The 23,974-nt window shown below is 39.3% G+C and overlaps 3 protein-coding genes across 22 annotated transcripts in view; 2 read left to right on the forward strand and 1 right to left on the reverse strand.

The window, feature by feature from the left end:
• Positions 1–9,918, forward strand: part of LOC105381571 (liprin-alpha-1) — a 111,307-nt gene extending 101,389 nt beyond the window's left edge. For 14 of the 15 annotated variants that reach the window (XM_048629440.1, XM_048629446.1, XM_048629448.1 and 11 more), the window contains 8 exons: positions 332–483; positions 926–1,128; positions 2,522–2,574; positions 2,910–3,015; positions 3,488–3,602; positions 4,262–4,418; positions 5,487–5,603; positions 5,888–9,918. In XM_048629440.1, the coding sequence (XP_048485397.1) occupies positions 332–483; positions 926–1,128; positions 2,522–2,574; positions 2,910–3,015; positions 3,488–3,602; positions 4,262–4,418; positions 5,487–5,603; positions 5,888–5,989 (1,005 nt within the window). In that variant the 3' untranslated portion in view covers positions 5,990–9,918. Of the gene's footprint in view, positions 1–331; positions 484–925; positions 1,129–2,521; positions 2,681–2,909; positions 3,016–3,487; positions 3,603–4,261; positions 4,419–5,486; positions 5,604–5,887 lie in introns of all 15 variants that reach the window. The other variant, XM_048629441.1, reaches the window with a different exon arrangement.
• A 6,036-nt stretch (positions 9,919–15,954) lies between these two features.
• Positions 15,955–19,727, reverse strand: LOC105381540 (ribosome biogenesis protein BMS1 homolog). Its single transcript, XM_011551288.3, has 2 exons — positions 18,708–19,727; positions 15,955–18,513 (listed from the first exon to the last, which is right to left on the reverse strand). The coding sequence occupies exons 1-2, from the start codon at positions 19,609–19,611 to the stop codon at positions 16,019–16,021; spliced, it is 3,399 nt and encodes a 1,132-aa protein (XP_011549590.3). The 5' UTR covers positions 19,612–19,727; the 3' UTR covers positions 15,955–16,018.
• Positions 19,728–21,237: 1,510 nt separating this feature from the next.
• The window catches only part of LOC105381541 (protein Aster-B), a 32,437-nt gene continuing 29,700 nt past the window's right edge, over positions 21,238–23,974 (forward strand). For 2 of the 6 annotated variants that reach the window (XM_048629660.1, XM_048629657.1), the window contains exons 1-2: positions 21,239–21,461; positions 22,240–22,362. In XM_048629660.1, coding sequence (XP_048485617.1) covers positions 21,418–21,461; positions 22,240–22,362 — 167 coding nt within the window. In that variant the 5' untranslated portion in view covers positions 21,239–21,417. Of the gene's footprint in view, positions 21,462–22,239; positions 22,363–23,397; positions 23,554–23,974 lie in introns of those variants that run through there. The other 4 variants (XM_048629656.1, XM_048629658.1, XM_048629659.1 and 1 more) reach the window with 4 other exon arrangements.

Below are 23,974 nucleotides of genomic sequence, written 5' to 3' on the forward strand. Positions count from 1 at the left end.
TATTATGTAATGGAGTAAATTGAGCCTTTTATTATCCAAACTTTTGATAATTATGCAATCTGTCCAATTAACAAAAAATTTCAGATTGATCCCCTGTAGAGTCACCCTTTTTCGGCTTAGTATGTATACCACTTTTGCAACAACCTGTATACTTACTTCCACCAACTATCATAGATCGGTCAGGGTTTAATCAATACCCAAGGCACCCTCTGATTACTGACTCGATGACGTCGTTAATTTACCAACATCCAGGCTCTTATAAAGCACACATATAATTTTTGGTAAACGTCTTCCAACCTCCTAACCAATTCTCACTTGCATCCCTCACCAGATGGCGCCATCAGGCTCCCAAGTGCTGGCCCCGGGCGGCGCCGGCGGCGCGTCGCGCTCGCTGTCGTCCGCGTCGTCGCTGGGGCTGGCCGCGCTGGCCGACGACCCCGACCAGCACCAGCAGCACCCGGACTACGCACGGACCAAGAAGAAGTGAGTTTTGTGGTGATCTTGTTTGTGAGTTAGAAGCTTTGGAGAGGACTGTGTTAATGCCAAGCAGTGGGGGGTGAAGGTTTTCAGATGTGGAAGCGATTGGTTACTTATTTATTTGTAATCTTTATTCCCTTGATTGTATTAAGTGTTCTTTCAATTATGCTAATGCAATTTCTTTTGACGATGTCAAGATTATTGCACTGTGAGTCTGTGATATAAGTGACTGTAACTTATGTGCTGAGGGTGTCGGGTTTTACCCTCAGCCGGGACTGATTGATACGAGTAAATATATCTGCTCTTGGGTCTTGGGTGTAAAAAAATTCTGTTATCTCCTATCCGCCTGCCAAGTGCGGTCAGTATAATAACCAGTCTCTCATTTACCCAGTGTTTGTATTTTGTTTTCTATTCATGCAGTATACTAACCACCTCTCCCCTATTCAAGAGACCGCGACTACCGCCACGAGCTCCTCGGAGAAGCCATGCGCGCCGGCACCCCCTTCGCGCTCTGGAACGGGCCCACCGTGGTGGCGTGGCTGGAGCTGTGGGTGGGCATGCCCGCGTGGTATGTCGCCGCGTGTCGCGCTAACGTCAAGAGCGGCGCTATAATGTCGGCGCTGAGCGACCAGGAGATACAGCGGGAGATCGGTACGTGGCGCTAGTTGTGAGTGTGTCTGAAGTTGGCTACAAGATGCGCGTGAACCAATAAGCGTAATCGCCGTTCTCGTCTTGCTGCCAACTTCAGAATGCCCTTTATTTAGCACAGCTTAATGTGGTGGTTTCTACGTTCAGTGACCAGGGAATACAGAGGGAGGTCGGTAGGTGGCGCTAGCATGCGTTAATAAATAACTGTCGCGCTCACTTGATCAATAAATGGCGCTAGTGTGGATCAAACAAAGTTCGCTATGTCATCTGGCTACGTAGAATTCGCACACCATATGGTATAACCTAGATTGCGCCATGCATCGTTAGCCTTCATGAAACATGTAAGTGACGTGTGGTAGTACGGGCCCACCGTGGTGGCGTGGCTGGAGCTGTGGGTGGGCATGCCCGCGTGGTATGTCGCCGCGTGTCGCGCTAACGTCAAGAGCGGGGCTATAATGTCGGCGCTGAGTGATCAAGAGATACAGCGGGAGATCGGTACGTGGCGCTAGTTATAGTTGGCTACAAGACGCGGGCACCAATAAGCGTAATGCATGCCATTTTCATCTTGCAGCCAACTTCAGAATGATTGTCCAAAACACACAACGTAATTTAGCGGTTTCTTCGTTCAGTGACCAGGGAATACAGAGGGAGATGAGTAGGTGGCGCTAGTGTGTTTCAAACAAAGTTCGCTACATCCTCTGGCTATGTGAGATTTGCACACCATATTACTTTAATTGCGCCATCAAACTTCTCGACTACCTGTAGGTTGGCTGGTAGAAAATGCTTTTAGCATTAAGTCCACCTTTTGTACACTTATATTTCATATTTGTGCAATAAAGTATCAAATAATAATAATAATACACTATAAAGCGAAACGGGTCTGTATGTTATGCGTAATAGTACGGGCCCACCGTGGTGGCGTGGCTGGAGCTGTGGGTGGGCATGCCCGCGTGGTATGTCGCCGCCTGTCGGGCTAACGTCAAGAGCGGGGCTATAATGTCGGCGCTGAGTGATCAAGAGATACAGCGGGAGATCGGTAAGTGGCGCTAGTGTGCGTGCAAAAGTTTGCATCGCCCCCTAACTTCAAAACACACAAATTTTACGCTCATTGACTAGGAGATCGGTAGGTGGCGGCGCTAGTGTGGAGCAATCAAAGTTCGCTATGCCTTCTGGCTACGTAGGATTAACCATGTAACTTTAATTGCGCCATCTTTAGCCTTCATGAAACATCTCGACTACAGTATAGAGCAACATGGTTTACAGTAACAACAAATATTTGACTGCTGCGTTATTATTCGTTAAAGATCTTTAGTGATATGGCCGTCATCTTGATATTCTTTTGAGAATACATCATTTCATTACATTATCCACAAACTAATCCAAACCCCCCCCGCAGGTATAAGCAACCCTCTCCACCGACTGAAGCTCCGTCTCGCCATACAAGAGATGGTGTCTCTGACGTCACCATCAGCCCCGCGAGGCACCGCCTGCGCCGCGCTCGCCTTCGGGGACATGAACCACGAGTGGATCGGGAACTGCTGGCTGCCCGACCTGGGTGAGTATATACAGGGTGTTTGATACAAGAGAGATCTATCTATCTATCATGGCGACCTGATTTTCCGCATTTAGCCTCTCATTATGCGTGAAATAGCTATGGGGTGACTAGCTATTAATCCAACCAAGCTCACGCCAGAAAGCCAGTAGACAACCTAGGAAGCTTATGACTTCCCGGAGGGACCCCGGAGATCCTACATAGATATACAGGGTGTTAGATACAAGAGATGGTGTCCCTGACGTCCCCGTCGGCCCCGCGAGGCACCGCCTGCGCCGCGCTCGCCTTCGGGGACATGAACCACGAGTGGATCGGGAACTGCTGGCTGCCTGACCTGGGTATGTCTACATACAGGATGTTCTATACAAGGGAGTGGACCTACCTCTATATACAGGTTGTTAGATACAAGAGATGGTTGTTTTGAAGTTACTTATGCTGCTGTTTCTAGAGCTTGAGGAGTTACTAAGCTACTAGTTTAGTAGAAGAAAGTTTTAGTCGTCTAGAGTGTATCTATGCAGCTGGATCTACAGGTTTTAGAACTTTTCTTTTATTAAGCTCCTCGCTAGCCTTAAGGTTAGTTAGGTAGCAGAAAGTAAGACAGATAGATGATTATCTTCTTCTTCAGCATATAAAAACTGTTCAATGCTGGATGTAGGCCTCTCCCAAACCACGCCACCGGATGCGATCTATAGCTTTTCTTTATCATCTTCATTTATCATTACTAACGTCTTTACTACCCTCACATTTCCAGGTCTGCCGCATGATGATCATGATTGAGATATTAACCACGGTACCATGTTTCGTCCGCAGGTCTGCCGCAGTACCGCACGACGTTCATGGAGTGCCTGGTGGACGCGCGCATGCTCGAGCACCTCACCAAGCGCGACCTGCGCACGCAGCTAAAGATGGTCGACAGCTTTCACAGGTGTGTAATGTATAGTTATTGAAATAAAATAAATATTTTATTGACAATTGCTCGGTCGACGCCTTTAGACATGTCGCAGCCGGATCGTACAATCCGCATTGATCCGCCGCATTGCAAAGCGGCCCTGTTTTGTAAAGCGGCCGGCCGTAATGTAATAAGGCGGATTTAACGATCCGGCGGCGACACACATTTCGTAGAGCTGCCTTAAGTTGGTGGATAGCTTCCAACTCATGTCATTTATTGTAAATGCTCGGCCGAGGCCTTCAGAGATACTTCGTCTTTGATTTCGAGCACCTGCTCAAAAAATTGTCTCTTCTGGATGTTGTGATCGGTGATCACATCCATCGTGATCCGGCTCGAAGGACCATTAAAAGGTATAGTGACTGGATCGTTGCTAAGAGCGAAGTTTTTTATATGATCTATTGATAGCTATTTAACATTTGAACAACAATCATTCCAGAACATTCCTCCACTTCGGCGTGGCATACCTAAAGATGTCAGGCTATTCTGTGCGCGTCCTATAGGACTTACTCTAATTGCTTTATAATAAACATTACCAATATAAACATTCCAGAACAACATAAATATATACTATTTCGTGCGCGTCCTCGAGGACTTTACTCTAAATGCTTAGTAAAAATAAACAATAATTATTCCAGAACATCCCTGCACTTCGGCGTGGCCTGTCTAAAGCGCGTGGGCTACTCCGTGCGAGCGCTAGAAGAGCGGCGGCGCGCCGGCGAGACTCACTGCCGAGACGTGCTGGTGTGGAGCAACGAGCGGCTGCAGCGCTGGCTGCACGCCATCAACCTCAAGGTAACTACAGGGTGTTACAGGAGACAGAAGGCTTGAATGCGAGGTCTGATAGTTGGTCTGATAATGAGTTAGAGCCGTGGTGAGCATATGAGTTCGGATACTTCCTTTTTCGTAAGCTACAAGTGGCTCTCTAGTTGTAACACGAAAGAGACGCACTGCCGCGACGTGCTGGTGTGGAGCAACGAGCGGCTGCAGCGCTGGCTGCACGCCATCAACCTGAAGGTACAGGGGTGTTAGAGGAGATAGATTGATAAATAAAGAAATAATGAGAGGTCTGGCACAATGAGTTAGAGCCTTTATAAGCGTAGGCGCGCTCGGAAACTACGTTTTTCATAAGCTAAAAGTGGTTCTAATTGCAACACGAAAGAGACGCACTGCCGGGACGTGCTGGTGTGGAGCAACGAGTGGCTGCAGCGATGGCTACACGCCATCAACCTCAAGGTACCTACAGGATGTTGCAGGAGATAGCTTGTCGAAAAAGGAAATAATGATATATCATTGACATATAGGTCTGATAGAACAAAATGGTGGCGTGATTAGTGCTGGTGTGGAGCAACGAGCGACTGCAGGTCTGGCTGCACGCCATCAACTTCAAGGTAACTACAGGGTGTTACAGTGGCTGGTTTGACAAAAAGGGAAAAAATGAGAGGTCTGATAGAACAAAATGGTGGCGTGATTAGTGCTGGTGTGGAGCAACGATGGCTGCAGCTCTGGCTGCACGCCATCAACCTCAAGGTTAGAGGAGATAGCCTGACAAAGAAGGAAAAAGTGAGAGGTCTGATACAATGAGTTAGAGCCGTGGTGAGCGTAGGAGCGCTCGAAAACTTTGTGTTTCGTAAGCTACAGTGGCTCTCTAGACCAGTCATATCGTTGCAAAAGACCTATAACGACCGAACTGCATAACGCGCTCCAATTAGTTCAGGTCGTCGCGCGGGACCGGGTATTAGATGGATGTAAAACATGCAAACTAGAATTTAGATAACTCTGATAAGGACATAATGTAAAAGTGCTTATTTAAATTAGATTTCCTAACGACGGTCATACATTAATCTTCGATTTTATTTGCAGGAATATGCGAACAATCTAGTGGAGAGCGGCGTGCACGGCGCGCTCATAGCGTTAGACGACAGTTTCGACGCCAACAGCATGGCGCTGGCTCTGCAGATACCTACGCAGAATACACAGGTAAATACGATTATTTTTTTATCAGACATATACCATATATCCTGACTTCAGCATGGTTTCAAACATGCCAGTTGCCTGTTTTGGTGCACGTTAAGATCTTAAGATACCCATAATACAGGTAAAAAGTCTAGTTTGGGGGGTCGGATGGCCTTGTGCGAGAGTCCCCACATATTATTATTTATGCTGGTTCTACATTCACTTGCACTGCAGCATGCACCCACCAAGGGTAGAGTATCGCCCATAGTAGTGTAGGCAAGTCATTAATTCATCATGGCATGTTCCAGGCTCGACAAATCCTCGAAGTAGAATTCGCGGCGCTGCTCGCGACGGGCACCGAGCGAGGCACCCGGCCGCACGCGCCTGACCACGCCGCGCAGCAGTCCTGACATCACACCATGAACTAAACAACAGCGGCTACATGAACGCACGTCGCAAGCAACATGAACGCAGCAGCCCAGTTTGTGGCTACATGAACGCAGGATGCCGAGACGCAATGGCGCGAAATGAAACAGTTGAATGAAAAACTGTTTGTGTGATCGGAACTGTACAAAGTGTGGTTTAGAATGTACGCGATCGGTTAGTGAAGGTACTTTAATGTGTTTGTATTTAATTAGCTCAGATAACAACCGTTTGAATGTGTATAGGAAAGTGTGTGCTGCCATCTTCTCAATATTGCGTAAACTTATAAATTCTTGGTAAATTATTATATATATATAATCGAATATTATACGTAGCGATGTTTGCTTCAGAATATAACACGAGGAACTCGAGTCTACTGTAGATTTACTTGTACTTAAAACATATTCCTCTTATATATTACCTACCTACCTAAATTAAATAGTACATTTCATACTCTGATGCCAAATATTAGTTAATGGTTTAACTAATATATTTAGAGTTATGGTGTAAGTGAAAACTGTTATAAAGTCGCGATATTGAAATTAAATATTACTGACAAAATTCATAAATTACTCTAAGAAACTGGTTAGAGCAGAGAATACTTTACTATCGTTGATGGGAAAGAAGAAAAAATGATGAAAAGAGTGATTCAAAGATGTTATGGGTAGTCTACAATATTCGTGATGGACACTAGTACCTCATGGCTCAAACGCAAGTTCATAATTAAATGCTAGATCGTTTACAATATGAGTCTCTTTCATCAAGAACGAAAGTAAGCATAAGTGCATTTCCACGTATCATGAAGGTCTAAGCTAGGGAAGGTTGGTCTGTCTGCGTCGATGGATACCAGTCTAAGTGCCTCGCCGAGGTTTGTACATAGCTTTATGTAGGTAACTGTGTGCCTCTCCGTACTTTTATACTTTTCTATAACCCAATGTCATTTATTTCTAATACTCTCAAAATTATCGCTTCTTGAATAAGCTCTTCTATCTCGACATTATATTAACTTCAGAATAAGGGCTCGGAAAAATCAACGAGTGCAATATATGTCTCGTTGAATTCGCTGGACCTTCAACTGTTTTCTGTGAGATTTACTGCGGGAGCACACAAAACTAGTCGTTGTACAGTGTTGAGAGGCGTTGTTTAACTATTTTATGATCGCAAACAGACATTATTATGAAATAACTGTAGTTAGTATATTTTTGTTACGCCTTTACAGATGGTGTCTGTATTCCATGATAGTTATGTTGTACCCACGGCTCAGGCGGCCCTGAGTTTTGTTATGGCATGACTCAAAAATAACCTCATATAATAATGGTTATGTAAATACCGATGCAGTTATATTTAATTTTAGCTCTACTTAATAGTTGTACACAATAAATACTTGCAGAATAGCCTATAAAAGGAAACTCCACTCCCGTGAAATATTTGTTAAATTCTGCAGTACGTGCCTTTGGTATTCTGAACTAAATAATTATTTAACATTAATTTATACTTTACTAAACAAATGAAACAATTTTTTTGAATGGAGGTATTGTTTTTGCAAGACAGTATTTTCCATGTTCGGGAATGTGCCGGCCAGTGTAAATTGTTACTGGCGTGTAATTTTAATTGTGTACAACTTATTGCGGAATCCCTACAATTAAATATTCGATCGTATTGTATGACTAATCGTTGAGGACTCTTTAGTAGAATATGTACATATGGTTTGTTCGTATATAAATCATTTATGATGATTAGGGAACTATCGACTATAGCAATATTTAGCTAGATAGTTAGGATGTGTTCAAATATTATATCAATAGTTTATTTTTGCATTATTTTATAAACAATTTAAGTGGAAATAGTAGGTATTTATTTTACACATTAGTCTTCTAAGTTTATTTATTTTAATAATCCATGTAATGAAAGCGTAAAGGGATTTTATACAAACATTAGAATTTTATTTTGTTAGAATTATTTTATAGGATCTACTTACATTATTTCTTTATGAAATCACAACTTTTTATTAAGTTTTATCTCCCTTTAGGACATAATTATTTGATTCGCGTGAAGGTTGGTGTATTTGAGCTCCTGAGTGTATTTTAAAATTAAATAGATTTCAAGAATGATGTATGATAAAATTAGGACGAGTTATTCGCATAACAGTATTAAATAAATATTAGAAATTGTTAAAACGTGTGGCCACCGGTGTGATTATATTATAAAAGCTATTCATATAAATCTTTCTTATAAAAATCTTAATATAGTGAATAATATCAAGGTTTCGTGTTTCCGTTTAAAACATTTTTCATACATTATAAAGTTTTCGACTCGAGCCGGATTAACGCGAAGCCTTGATATTATTCACAGGACCTTGTACCTACGTATTTTACAACTTTGCCACTTGAGGAAAAACTGGACTATATTTTAATATTATAAACAACATAATCCATGTACAGAATAAGTTGTTCATCTCGGTACTCATATACCTACTATCGCCTAGATACTGATTTAGGTTTCCAACCTGTGTTTATTACCGAGGATTCCATTTGTTCCGCTTAGTGTGCTTTGTATACGTATGGACAACTCAGCAAGTGTTGCAACATCGACACATCTATGTAACTCTCCTTTGCCACAGTTCTGTGCCTTAACTAAAAAGAAATATCATTTACTGCTAACATGAAAGAACCACATGAAGAGTAGTGATATTTATCTACCTCTATAGTATACTACTGATACAATCTCTCGATGCTCTTAATTATAAGAGAATACGTGTCAATGTTGCAACACACGGCTGCAGCATGATATGACATAGAATAAAAGAAAAACGGAGACAAAACACAATGAATTGTCTCCTTATATCATTCATACACATCAAATTGTTTCACTATCAAATATATATATTGTAACATGTTTTATAAGCAAGTATGATATGTTAACAGATAGTTATTTGTTAGGGTATACTGTATAGCTTTCGGCGTAGCGACTTTTGTATAAAACTATAATTTCATAGAGATGACCGCTGTGCGGCCTGAGAAGGCTAGAACAATGTAATGATTTACTGTCAAATGACCATATAATATAAATAGAATAGGTAACGTCGTCCGTCTGATCCCCCCCTCCCCTCCCTTGCCGGGGGTCTCGGCTCTCATCCGTATTCATTGCTAAGTTGCAGTTGGACAGAGTTTATTTTCAGATTGGATTAGATTCTGCTGTCCTGTAGTGTACAAATGTAACATTCCAGAATGAAAAACACTTCAGGGTTAATCATGCTCGTTTTGTAACCGAAAATATATTGTAGCTCCCAGAGTAACGTCTAAAGTGCCAATTTATTCTAAATTTGTGATGGCAATGGATAGAGATCAGGCCAGGCCTCCGTAGAACAATAACTATAACGTGGTTCCTGCGAACATTCCACCCTCGAACAAACCGACTCCACTCCCAGCGGCTCGCGCTACCAAAGACTAAAGTTACCTTCACGTTAAGAAATGTTTGTAAAATAGAATTTTTAGAGAAATTCAAATGTATATAATTTTGTATTATGTGTTGCATAGAGCTTCGATTTATTTAGGCAGTTGTGAAAATGTATTTATCGGTAAATACTTATCGTATATAGTCAACTACCCAGTTTCTCAGATTAAATGGTTTCTGATAAAAAAATACTTGTATTCGGCGAATATTAACATTCCACGCTTTCTGTGTAATTAAACTAACCGCTTGCAGCCCAGACATTCATGTATAACGAGTCCTGTTAGCGAAATGTGCAGGGGCATATAATGAAGTGTCTAAATCCAAAATTGTTAATCTAGGCAATTATTATTTTGACCAATGTAATCTGAACTACTGTGTAACCTTTGTAAAAATATTTATCAATTGTGCGATGACGGAGGTACGTTATGCATAATGATAACAAGTAAATACAATTTACACGATTTTCATCTGTTTTATTTTATATCTGCCCTGACACTAGTTTGAAGGATTATCAACTCTATATCAGAATGATACATAGCAACAGTAATACAACGCAGTAGGACTGTACATAACCGTATTCAAAGTACTTACTACCTATTCATTCACTGGCTAGTGGCTAGTACTATGAGGAAATGAAAAGTAAATCTTTAATTACATGTTTCACACATGTCCATGATCATCACTACCCGAGTCCACGTTGTTCTATGATGATCATCACTGAACAAATAAACTACATACAAGTACTGACCAAGGAATATCAATATGCAAGAGGAGTACCCATAGTTAAATGCAAGATTAAACATGCAAAAAATTATTAAGTATTTTATTTGACCCAATACTTTTGTGAAGGGTTTAGCGAGACCCAGGAGGCTTGCCAGTCGCCCTCAATCCTCAATATCTCTTCGGAGATTTCAGCCGTTCATAAGAATAACATTTATTCGTAGATAGCTGTAATAATACTTGCTAAAGCTAGTTTTAATAATCTACTTCTAACAGTTTCTATTAGGAACCACACACACAAAAAAAACACGCACTCACGCCTTGTACTAATGTACTCCCTTGCGGGGTAGGTAGAGGTGCATTGCTGCACCCACTTTTCGCCAGAGTGTTATGTTAGTCCCAATGTAATAGGGGGCGGGCCTATTGCCATTTTACGGGCACATCCAAGACCCGAGAACAAATATCTGTGTTTAGTAGGCAGTCGTTCGGTTGCGCTCGCCGCGGCACTACGTTATACCTTAGCTAATTAAGTTAACCGTTGCCAAAGTAAATAAAAAAACACCTGAACATTTGAAACTACTAATCTAGTGTACATAAAAGTAGTTCCGGTAGTTTACCTGGACTAGCATTATGTCAAGCACTCCTAATAAGTGTGTGAAGTGTTGCAAAAATATGCCTTCCAAAGATGGGCAATTTAAATGTAAAAAGTGCCTAAAGGTGTATCACAAGACATGCATCAAGGTCAGCCGTGGTGTATGTGAAAATTGTATGCCTGAAAATCCTGTCACAAGCCCAACTCCAAAGGTATTTCTGGATCTCGATCTTAAAAATTTAACGGTCGAGTCGCTGCTGCACGCTTTAAACAAAAAAATGGAGGTAGTGTTCAAGATCAAGGAGGATACCGGTTTTTACGCAGAAAAGTATGATGAGATGTTGTTGAAGCAAAATGAAATACTTACTGCAATGAAAAAACAACAAAATATTATAGATGATATTAGGGTAACGTAACGTACCTTGGGACGCTTGTACCTCGGGACATTGATTGTATTTTAAAAACCGGCTGAATAAACACATCAAAATTCTACCCTAGGCATAGTATTTTACTCGCTTGGCAAAACTAGTGAATCTCGTGATCATACCAGCATCGAGTGTGTGGTGAAGACAATATGAAGTTTTTTGGAGTCAAAAGTAGCTTTTGTATAGTTTTTTGAGTTGCGTTATCTCATTGAGGCATGCTCAAAATAATGACATGGATGTCACGTATAAATTTTCAGTTATTTAATTTTATGACATGGCAATTATCTGAAAGATTTCTAAATTAAAAATAAAGATATTTAAATTTTGGTTAAATATTGCTTTTTTGTACCTTGGGACACGATTAAATTTGTACCTTGGGACACTGTTTCCTATGGCTTTCTACTATGGAAAATGCAAACTTCTAAATAACGCCTTATATCTCTGTTCTTATTACTTCTTATTAGTGGCAGAGTGAAACTGGACAGAAGAGAGATGCAGTCAATCAATAAGAACAGAGATATAAGGCGTTATTTAGAAGTTTGCATTTTCCATAGTACAAAGCCATAGGAAACAGTGTCCCAAGGTAAAAACGTGTAACGTACCTTGGGTCAAAACAAGCATTTTTACTTTTATCTTAATTTAATAAAATCTGGCCACACCAAAGCTCCAGCACAAATACTAGTGATAATATATTATATATCCTACCGAATAAAGAAAATTTCACATTAATATCTTAATTGTACGCTGCGATAGCTTCATTCAAAGTTGGGGTAGTCGAAAATGTCCCTAGGTACGTTACGTTACCCTACTAATAGATGTAAACACTTTGAAAAACTCACCCAGGCCTTAGAACAAAGAGTTCAAGCCATAGAACAAAAGGACAAAAATAAAAACATCGAAATAGTTGGCGTTGTATTAAAAGAAAATGAAAATATAAAGGAGACAATAGGGAAGATAGCAATGCAACTGGGAGTAGACATTAAAGATGTGGAGTCCGCCTGGCGCGTGGGGCGCGCCGTGCCCGGCCGCCGCCCGCCGCCCATCGTCGTGCGCCTGCGACAGGAGGCGGCCCGGGACTTCTGGATGGGCAAGCGAGGCCTCCTCCGCACCAACAAGGTCTTGTTTCCGGAGGAGCCCGATACACCTATCTACGTGAATGAAGATCTCACTAGGTACAATCGAGAGCTGCTTTGGAACACGAAGCAAAGCCTACGAGGGATATTCAAATATATATGGGTGAAGAAAGGGCGTATCCTGTGTAAAAAAGGTGATGATTCGAAAACGATGCACATCACTACCCGAGCAGACCTCGAAGCTCTCGCCAAACCCTGAGTACCTGCTTATGTTATATTTAATGTCAGTCTTACTTTTAGCGCATATGTGTGACCTGTAACCACTCAAATTCAATGCACAAGACGATTATTTAAAGGAAAAATATACCAAAACCTATGAAAGTCCAAAACAATGGATGGATTGCTTATCTGATGACAAAATTATAAATGTCAACATTGCACATTTAAATGTGAGATCTCTCAAGAAAAACTTTAACGAGACAATAGCTCAACTAAGAGACGCCTTATCGTATCTAGACGTACTTATCTTCACCGAAATTAATTTAAAAGACGACATGGTATCGATGTATCAATTGCCGGGGTTCGAGATGTTCGCGTCATGCCGGGAGACCAGGAGAGGCGGTGGCATACTGATGTATGTCCAGAAGGAGCACGTGTTCCAGCGGGAGCCCACCTTCTTCACGTCGTGCGAGGCGCTGGGGGGCGCCGTGCAGGTGCGCGGGGCCCGCTTGCAGCTGCTGGCCGTATACCGGCCCCCTACGTCTGTGTTAGCCCAGTCTAAAGTGCCTGTGTTTGTGCGTGAGCTAGAAAGTGCAGTGAACTCGGTCCCGCGTGACCGTGACCTTGTGATCATCGGTGATATAAACATAAATACGCTTGTAAAACAAAATACCGACACAATGTTGTATGAAGACACTCTTAGCGATTGTGGACTCTTAAATACTATATTTGGAGTGACCCGAGAGGAAATTAGGGATTCTCGACTCATTGTATCATGTCTAGATCATATTTTGCTACGACAAAACAAATTGTTTAACTATAAATCAAACATTGTTAAGTGTGGTACCTCCGACCATCATCTTGTAAACATAGGCTTTTCTATAAATACAATTAAACATAAAGAAAAAAAGATAAAACAAATATTTGATAACTTTTCTATAAAGCAAGACTTAAAGAACATAGACTGGTCGGAGTTGGTAACATTTCAATGTCCTTTATTAATGTATGAAAAAATGTGTAAAATATTTGAAACTATTTATAATAAAAATGTAAGATCAATTAAAATTAGAAATAAAACAATAGATTCGTGTCCGTGGTTAACTAAAGATATAAAGAATTGTATCATTCATAAAGATAAATTGTATAAAGAATGGAGGAGTTGTCCAAATGATATGTCTAAAAGATTAGAATATACTAGATACAGGAATAGAACATTCAAATTAATAAATAAGTCAAAAAACCTCCATAGGAAAGAATTATTAAAACAATGTAAAGGTAATAGTAAAAAAATATGGGAGCATATAAATAATTGGTTAGGCCGTAATAAAATATCGTTAGATGAGGTTATTATACAACATATGGGTACCCAGTTGGATATTCAGTCAATTTGCTCTAACTTTGCCCACACCTTTGCTACGGAGGTTGTGCAATTAAAATCAGAACATAATTGTAACACAGAACTATTAAATAGACAAAATTATAATAAAACTGTAAACGCTTCCATACGATTCGCTAGGGTTACCACTTCTCAAGTAATAAAGATAATAGAACAACTTGATACCCATATGTCTCCTGGGTTTGACCAATTAAGGCTATCTGATTTAAAAGAAATAAAAACTGCTATCGGCCCTGTAATTGCGAGAATGATTAACCTTTTTGTAGAACAATCTAAGTACCACGACCACCTCAAAATCTCAATTATAAGACCTATTTATAAAAGTGGTAGCCATTGTGAAACAACAAACTATAGGCCTATTGCAATCTTGTCATGCATTAATAAGATAATTGAAAAAGCCCTGATTGGACAGATCCATCGTTTCTTATCTAAACATGACGTCATCGCACATTCCCAATTTGGCTTTCAAAAAGGGAAAAGCACTTCCTCTTTGTTGTCCAGTTTTGCTAACGATATAAATAACTACTTAAATAACAAACAACATGTCGGTGTTATCTTCATAGACTTCAGGAAGGCATTTGATACGCTGAATCATGATGTCCTCCTGAAGTCTATGGAGTCCTGTGGAATTCGGGGCAGACTGAACTCTTGGTTTAGAGAATATTTATCACATAGGAAATTGACCGTAAAAGTGGATAACCATACGGGAGGGTGCGAGGATGTCAGCTATGGTGTGGCGACCGGGTCAGTGACCGGGCCCGCCTGCTATATTATGCACGTTAATAGTATGCCTAATGTAATAAAACATTGCAAGATATATATGTTTGCCGACGACACATGTCTTCTATATAATCATAAGGATGTGAATGTAATCCAACAATGTTTACAGGATGATTTTGACAACATAACAAGTTGGGCTCACGATAACGGCATCATACTCAATGTAAAAAAGACAAATGTAATGTGTATTTCTTCTACGCATAAAAAACAAGACACTAAAATATTATTAAAAGGTCATAGCTACGAGTGTCTGCACATCAATTGTATGAACTGTAAATGTCCCTTGATTGCCCAGGTTGATGAATGTAGATATCTTGGTATTATTATAGATAATAAGTTTAACTTTAAAAAACACATTAGTAGTTTAACTGATAAATTAAGAATATTACTACGAAAATTTAATCAATTGAAATATTTTGTTCCGCGATCAATCCTGTATTGTTTATATTTCGCCTTGATAGACTCTTTGATATCTTATGGCATTGTTATATATGGTGGATCATTTAAAACATACATAAACAAAATAAAACAGCTTCAACTCCGCTTTATAAAACTTTTGGTAGATAAAAACATTAAAAGAAAGTTTAGAGATAATTATGAGGGACTATTTATGCATTGTAAAATATTACCAGTAGATAAAAAATACCATTTTGAATTAGCGAAAGAAGAGTATTGGTCAAACATGTATAAAACACAGTTTGTAGGAAAGATAAAGACCAGACAAGTAAGCAGGGCGAAGTTTTTTGTACCTAAAGTTAACAATGAGTATGGTAAACGAACAAAGCAATACATAATTCCAAAAATTTTTAACAAAATGAGTGACGCAACTAAAAGTGTAATACCATTTAAGTTTGTAATAATGAAAAAGTTGCTTAAAAGTCATTTTTTAAAACAGTTGTGATCCGTTATTATTACTAAACTAACTATAATGTTTATTTTAACTTATATTGTATCCGCACAGTTTACTAAGTTTTAACTTAGATGTTAGATGTTATTTGTAGGCTTTGGTATAATGGCTAGTTATGTATAAATATTTTTTTTCTAGAGTGTATCTTCCCCGAGAAACAGTACTGCTGTTTGGGGTATAATGTATGTTTTTATTGTATTATTTGATGAATAAACGTTTTTCAAACAAACAAATATCTGCCCCAGCCGGGAATCGAACCCGGGACCATCGGCTCAGTAGTTAGGGTCACTAACCACTACGCCATTCGGTCATTAATTTGCAACCCAAATAATATTTATGGAGGCAATCCATAAATATTATTTGGGTTGCAAATTAAAACATATTTTAGTTAATTTTAACATTTATTTATTAAATAAGAGTCACTTATCATAGCATATACAAATGTACTTAATCACATTTGGGGCTTCTTTTTGTTGCCCATTTTACTCAATTGCCTACAGATTTTCTTCTTCAACTCTTTCTGTCGCTTCAACTTGCGCCACTCTTCTTGCTCCTGCTGTTTGCGGTGCACCTCCAGCCTCTTTACTGTGGCCTCCTTCTGAACCTCCTTCTTCTTCTCAAAGTTTGTCTTCAACATCTTCATCACATTGGACACCTTCTGTTCGTGAGGACTCTTTATTACCGCGACTCTGTTCCTGAACGCATCCTTAGGGTTCACCCCTGAAAGCGTGCTCTTCTTTTCCTTTGGCTTGAACCTGTATGGCAGGCCCTTCTGCAGTGCTTTTGGTATGACTAACGGCTTAAACACTTTAGGCTGCCGCTGGATCTCTGTGTACATTGAGTCTGTGTTGGCCGGGTTCTGTATGTTTTTCTCTCGCTTCAGCTGTCCCTTGGTCTTCATTCCTTGCCAGGCGTTCTTGGCGCCAGGCTCTAAGAGTAGGTTCACTACCGGCGCATAGTACTTCGTCACGTCGACTTTAAACCAAGTGCGGCAAAATATAATATCGCTCATCAAGATTTTGTCTTCAAATGTTGCTCTGAATGCTCCCTCTGGCTTATTGAGAGCTTTCTTTATTTGTCCTCTGATCCCTGACACTGTCTTCACTCTGGCGCCCTCAAATTTTGCTACCTCCAGGGTTGTGGTGAACATGTCCTTGATGAAAGCGGTCTTTTTGTATATCTTCAAGGGAGTACCTATAAGTTTCAGTTTCTTTACTATCTGTGTGGACTTGTTTATTTCATTGACACTTCCTGTTGCTGCTATTCTGAATCCAAGGCCTCTTATTTCATTGGAGTTGTTGTTGACTGTTTGTAAAGCTAGGAAGCCAGTGTTCTGTGGAGTGACGGGTCCATAGAAGTGCATGTTACAAGTGACATGTTCTGGGGTGTATTTCAAATATCTACATTTGAAGTCATCCTCGATTTTCGAATAGATGGGTAAAGTCTGGAACCGTCGCCAACCCATAGAAATGATAAGGGGATCATTGGTCTTCAGTATCTTTTTGTACCACCTGTGCTTCTTAACTTTGCAAGAAACAAATCCTATGTTTTGCTCTGCCATGTTGAGTGCTCCAATTAGTATAGGATAGCTTGGATCGAAATTCGTTACAAACTCTGATGGCATGTTCTTGAACAACAGTCTGACATACAAGCCAGGCCTAAACCCTTCCACCTCAATCCTTAGACCATCATCTAAGTTTTCAAAAACAGATTTGTTCAGCTCAGACTGTTTCAGAGCTTCTGCTTTTAAGCTTTCATAATATGAGTGGTCACCAGTAATCCTGTGTTCATCTGGATTGTCATATTCTGCATCAAATTTAGCTTTTAACTTTAACTTTTTACTAATTATTTCAGCTTTAGTCATTTCTCCTTTACGCTTGGTGCCTGGTTCCTCTTTAGTATCATCTTCTTTCTTTTCTTGTGCTGAATGTTTTTCACCAGTTTCAAGATCTTCAAAGTCTCCATATAATTCGTCATCTTCATCACCTTCACTTGCATCATCAAGTTTTAGAAGTTCATTAGCATCTTCATCAGCTGATCTTTTCCCGGTTACAAAACTGTTAATCAAATACTGCCTATTGTTATCAGTGGTCCAATCTCTGAGTTGAGGTTTGTCCAGAGAATAGAAAAATGAACATTCATCTAAATCAAGTCTTTCTTTTTCCTTTTGCTTCTTTTTTTCAGAGCTTGTAACTTTTTTAAACAGTCCACCAATTTCCTCACTATCACTTTCCTCAGATTCCTCTTCTTTATTGGAGGCTTTGGATTTATTTCCAATTTCAAACTCACCATAGACTAACTTCATTATATTCTTTGAAGTTTTCTGTCGTTCAAAGTATGCTTCTGTGGCCTTTTCGTTCATTTTCTCTTTCCACTTAAGACCAAAATCTTCTTGATTGTCATCTTCACCTTCATCATCATCATCATCATCTGAACCATCACCTTCTCCTTCTTCAGCCTCAGAACCTGAGTTGTTTTCCCATGGGACCTTAGATTTTTCATCTTTTTCACTCTGATCAATGCCACTGTCATTGTCTGATTCATTGCCTTCATCATCTGAGTCAGAATCATCAGAGCTACTAGCTGCTTCCTTATTTTCTTGTAAATATTCATCATCTTGCACCATGTCAGGGTAGATGACTGGTCCTCCACTGAACAGCTGAAACCCTGAATCCTTCATCTGTTCATCAACAGTCTCTGTTGTTTCAACAACATTTTTGAGCAGGGCTTTCTTCTCAGTTGTTTCTTCATCTTCCTTGTTGTGAGAATGTGAGCCTTTCAGTTCAATATAGACAGCATCTTTGTCATAAACAATACCTCCTACTCCAGCAAAAGGTGCATAGATTTGTCTTTCCCTCTCAATGAGATGGCGTTTTTTGTCTTTGCTGGGCAGTGGACAGGGATCCGGCAGGTAGGACACCTCACTTATCTTCATGTCACCAACACCTGAAAATGGATTATTTTAAATTGTTACCAAATAGCCAGCATATAAAGTATACATATCTATTAGATTAAATTTATTATGATAAAGGATTTTTGTTGCTATTTAAATATTGTGGAATGCAATTTATGTGTATTGGAAATCTTATCCAACAGGTAGCTCATCTGATACTTATTACATTAATGATTTTAAACTATACCTGCAATATGCACTGAAGTATCTTTGAGTAGCGGAACACCCCGCACATATCCATACAAGACCACATCTCTGCTGACTTTAGGATCTTTCCGGATGGCTTCCTGGTTGGTGATGTCCTCGAGTCTGTCTGCCAACATGTAGGCATGCGTCATTCTCCAGCTGAGGGGCCTGAATTTCATCACAGATATGAATCTCGAGAGGTTCTTGATCTCATTCCTCAGGTACTCCCCATGCACTATACCAGACAGGTAGAACAACTTGGCTCCAGAGTACACTTCAGTCCAGAATCTATGTTTTAATGTCTTCTTAGTGGTTTTTAAGGTCTTTGCATTCTTGATCATATCCAAATGTGTTAAGACACCCATAATCTTGGGCATTCCATGGACTTGACAGATGTTGAGGAACTCAAAGATCTCCATTTCGAAGCCGAAGCTGGCGTCACACAGTAGCAGCACCAGATCCGCACACTTTGCTATATCAATCATAGAATTTACATCATTGTTGCACTCTATCAGTGTGATTCTCCGCTTTTTGGAAGTGACGATGGTGATGGGTCCGTTGGTGCTGGTCACGTTGGTCTTGATGAAGCTCTTGATGAGGTTGTTGATGAGCGTGGTCTTCCCGACGCGCGGGGGCCCCACGATGGCTACCACGATCGGCGGAGGCTCCAGCGGCGTCTTGTCCACTTGAGGGATGTGCTGCTTCTTCGCAATAACATCCTCCCGTCTCCTGAACTGTCTCTCAGCGCGCACGGCCGACTGGATAGCAAAAGCTTTCGGATTCCTCTGGCGAGCACTTAGGTTAGATTGATCGACTTTTTCCTTTTTCTTCTTCTTCTCAGCTTTCCGGCCCGCATGTTTGGCGCGGTGAGATTTCTTTTTATCAAAAGCGCTGTCGTCAGCCATTTCTAATTTAGTTTATTCAGGAAATTAAACATTAATCCGTTTTTACTTCACGTGGGATAAAATTGTAAACACACAACCGGATCGTTCGACTTCTTTGACAGATGTCACCTGACAGTTTTACTTTTAAGACTTTTTTTGACTAGACGAGTAACAATAACGATAACCTCATCCGTTACTCGAGCCGCTGAACCATTTATAAATTCAAGCAAACGAAAAGGTACTATTTAATCGATTTACAAACTTTTATTAATCTGTTAAATAGAGGTTATTACTCTGCATTTATCGCACATATAGTGCCACAATCTTATCTGTTCCGGTGGTCAAAATGTGCAACTAACGAGACGTCATTGTCAAACGTCATTTCATACTCTGTGCTCTGTGCGTTATTTGAGTTGTCAATTTCTGCGAAGAGGCTGACGCTACGTTATTTAATTTGTTTTGTGATTTTCTGGGTGAAATAATGCCAAAAGCGCTGTAATGTGATGCAAGAAAAGTAGTACTATATATATTGGCTTTTATGCAGGAAGAATAACATATTCAGGCGCCTTTAATTCCGTTTGAAAAATTGGAAGAACGAGTTGCAGCGGCTACAGGTTAGTGTTGCCAAATATGACGAATAATTTTACCCATATACTCCATGTAATTTTATTAAATATTTTACCGACAGGCCTGTGCCCCAGCAGTGGGGACGGGATGGGTCGTGATACTCGTGATGAAAAGTATATAATCTTTATTTTTCTTTGATTACAGGTGTGCGAGGTGTATGACAGGTATCATGACATGATACTTTAAATCTTAGGCAGTATACCAAGAAGAATTTCTCGCACCTGCAGCGATTTTAGACGAAATAATGATGATTTATGTCATGTCATTGTTTTCCCAACCTATCAAGAGTTGGCTGAAAGAAATTGCTTTTTGGCAATTAGCCTTTGGAAGGAGACCCGTGCCCCAGCAGTGGGGACGTGATGGGTCGTGATGATGATGATGAATAAGCCTTTGCACACTGTCTGAATTTCTTTAAATTGTATGCTCTTGTTTCTATTTACTTTAGAAAATGTAAAATAAAGTGTTCAAAAATAATAATTAATAGTTTTTTTAAGTCGTATCTCGTTATTCCCACGACCCACATATATTACCATATACCATTGTAATCTAGATTTTAATCTCCTATATCAGAACGTAATCAGAACTAATTTTATTTCTGTTCGCCGTGGACAAATTTTCCATACAAAAAATGTCGTTTGATATATTATATCCTCTTTCATTTACTATCGACCCTATATTTTGATTTATCTATACTTATGAATGTACCTAATCATAACAATAGGTAATAGCAGAAATGCATTGTCGTTTAAACCAGAAATAGGCAAATTTAATCGATGGCATCACTGGATTCGATCACAGCGATGTCGCCACCGGAACAGATAAGATTGTGGCACTATACATCACACGTGATTCCAAAGGAACGAAGAAGTACGAGAAGGATTCCATAATAATAATGGTCTACCACTGCACTTGCTCGATACCAACTTTCCAACTGAAAGTGCAGTGTAGGTCTTGTCGAGTTGGGTCCTGACAATCGATTTTTTTGAGAGTAGCAACATTTATTTTAGCATCTGTCATTTTAGTTGTCATTGTCAATTTGTCACACAAAATAGAACATTGAATTTTAAAGTTCTTTTTGTGTATTTTAGCAACAAAAAAGTCATTTATTTGGATGATGATAGCAAAAAACGGGCCAATATCAAGGAACTGGAAATCAGCAGCTAAAGTTGTATTTTAGATTTCAGTGCCCTCGTTCCAAGAATGAGTACTTCTGAATTAGACACCCGAAACATTGCCGTCTCAATGTAAGTAATATTTGTTTTTGTATTTACTTCGGCTATTTTTGTGTTTTCACGACGCAGTTCACGTATTTATCATCAGAGTAAACATTTCATTGGTATTCAGACGTCAGTACGAAGTGCAGCATGTTATCTAAGGAACAAACTTCTGATGAATTATGAGCGGGTCAATGATCTCTGTTAATGTCTTTATTTCACATGAATCTGTACAATGATTGAATGCATTACATCCTATTACAACCTGTGCCACTGTTGCCAAAAAAACCTAAAAGCACAATAGAATACAGTATGTCACATTTTATTTTTGAAGTGCTTTGCATGTAGGTAGGTATTATAAAGTAAGATAATTAAAATATTCAAGAAGAAAGTAAGGCTTTGATGCATGTCTGATTGTTTACTGATGTTAATGCACTCATTTGCACTTTTATTGTTTGCAATTTTAATGTGCTGATTTCTTATTTTGGAAAGAACTCATTTCTCAAATTTGATGTTTTAATTATGTACTGACAACACTGAGTAAGGCTTGTCCTTATCCATGTTGAAAAACTACATTCTGATGTACTTTAAAGGACAAATTAGAATTGCTACCAAAGAGATGTTCACTTGCAATACTTAAATTCCAGCACCACAAACTACTGTGCTCTGGACCTACACATTCACGTCACTTTAAAAATGCTTAATTGTCCTGAGTATGGTATCTTTCATGCTTAAGATTATGATGACATAGAATTAATTTTTACCAATGTACATAACCTAACCTTACACATACATCTTTATGTTACAGGAGAAAGTCGGTAGAAAACCTAGTAATATCATCACAAGATGCCATCGGGCAGAGCATCAGCCAGGCCCTCAGCTTCTCCGGCGTCATCACACAGCAGGCCAACCAAGCATTGCAGGAGCACAGGTGAGTTTCAACCTTAACACCAGTGAGCAAGACACAATATTATTTGATTCTGCTCAGCAATTGGGTTATCTAATTTTTAACTGGCTGGCTGAAAATGCTGCATTTTGTTATCTATGATAAACAGCAGTGGGTAAATTATGCTAAATTGAGAATTTCCTGTTGGCTGTACAGCAAGTAATAGCAAAACCACCCATGGCCTTGTTTGCTTGACTAAATGCAATGTATCATTAAAAATATTTTATGTAAAACAAAATTTGTATATTTACCTATTATTATTCACTATCAATTATATAATTTTAATCAATTCCTGCGCTTCTCATTTCGAGGAGGTAGTGCACTATTTGTTACAGTAGTAGTAGTATCATAGTAGGTTATTGACGTTATTGTATAGAATAGAAGAACATCTGTAAGTGGAACTACAAAGGAAGCTTTCATCACCGAAATTTCATTTTAGGTAATGGTTTTCTTACTAATGTAAGGGAATAGTTGGCATTTTTACTTGTAGCTTATGCCATAGTGATAGAAATCACACTCTTTATTAGTATAAGTAGTAAAATAAGTTGGTAAGATAAGAACAACCAACAATAGTACAAAGGATAATAAAATAAATTACATGCCCCATTTGCAGTTCATATATCTGTACATGATGAGTCTGTTTGAATGTACCTTTGCTATTTCCATAAAAACATAATTATGTACTCTATAGATCAGAAGACTAAAAATGATGAAAACACGCACCTTTTTAGTCTGCCATTATTCTTCGCCCAAACAAAGAAAAAAAACCCTGTGTGTGTCCCTAAACTATACAATACACGCCACCCTCACAAGAGCTTCACTGCACCTATTAATTATGTGTGACTGAAAAAAACAATATTTTACCTTGACTTTGTAGATACATTCATTTAATTGAGGAAGCACCTTTACATTTAATTGTTTATTAATTATGAATGTACATGACCTCTTTTTATCGTACAACTAATCAGTTACAGTTGTTGTGCTTATCGTTCTAGCGTGTAATGTAGGTATTGTAAAAACTAAATTATAGTCAGTATTATTGAAGAAAGTAAAGTATCTGGTTCCCAAGTGATAAACTATTTGAAATGTAAAACAGTGAAAGGATTCTAGTGTAATGGCAGAAGTGAAATATCGAGCGCATTTCTTAAAATTCAGCTCTGATGTTGTACTATTAAGGTAAATAATAGATATCTAGATTTACTTAATACACATTAAAATATATGAGTGTGTGTGATATATGTAACCTAATAAACGTTGTATCCGCTATAACTAAAACCTAAACTTCAAATAACAAGCAGTAGGTACTATAAAACTGATTTGATATAACAAAGTGTCCTATTGTTATTTTTTTTCGCGCACTCTTACGCAACATAATTCGGCCAGCTAGTTAGATTACTCGGCGGCAGAACCAATGCAACTGGAGAATGCCAATGTCGAGCTGCAATCACATTTCATTCAGTATTGTGAAACTTCTAGCGCTGTACAGTTTTATTTAAGTTTTTGTTATGCGGCCAATGGACAACATTTCATTTTCTTTACCCTATATTTTTATTAGCTATTCAGAAAGGTTATAAAAAATTAGAGGACCCGTATTTTT

The sequence above is a fragment of the Plutella xylostella genome, chromosome 23 (genome assembly GCF_932276165.1).
Source record: "Plutella xylostella chromosome 23, ilPluXylo3.1, whole genome shotgun sequence".
Classification (NCBI taxonomy): domain Eukaryota; kingdom Metazoa; phylum Arthropoda; class Insecta; order Lepidoptera; family Plutellidae; genus Plutella; species Plutella xylostella.

What these genes read in the sequence shown, in the direction of transcription:
- LOC105381540 (XM_011551288.3), bottom strand. Translation starts at nt 19,611, where the DNA reads ATGGCTGACGACAGCGCTTTTGATAAAAAGAAATCTCACCGCGCCAAA. An exon ending in TACTTCAGTGCATATTGCAG is followed by an intron (nt 18,514 to 18,707) that starts GTATAGTTTAAA and finishes ATCCATTTTCAG; the next exon opens with GTGTTGGTGACATGAAGATA.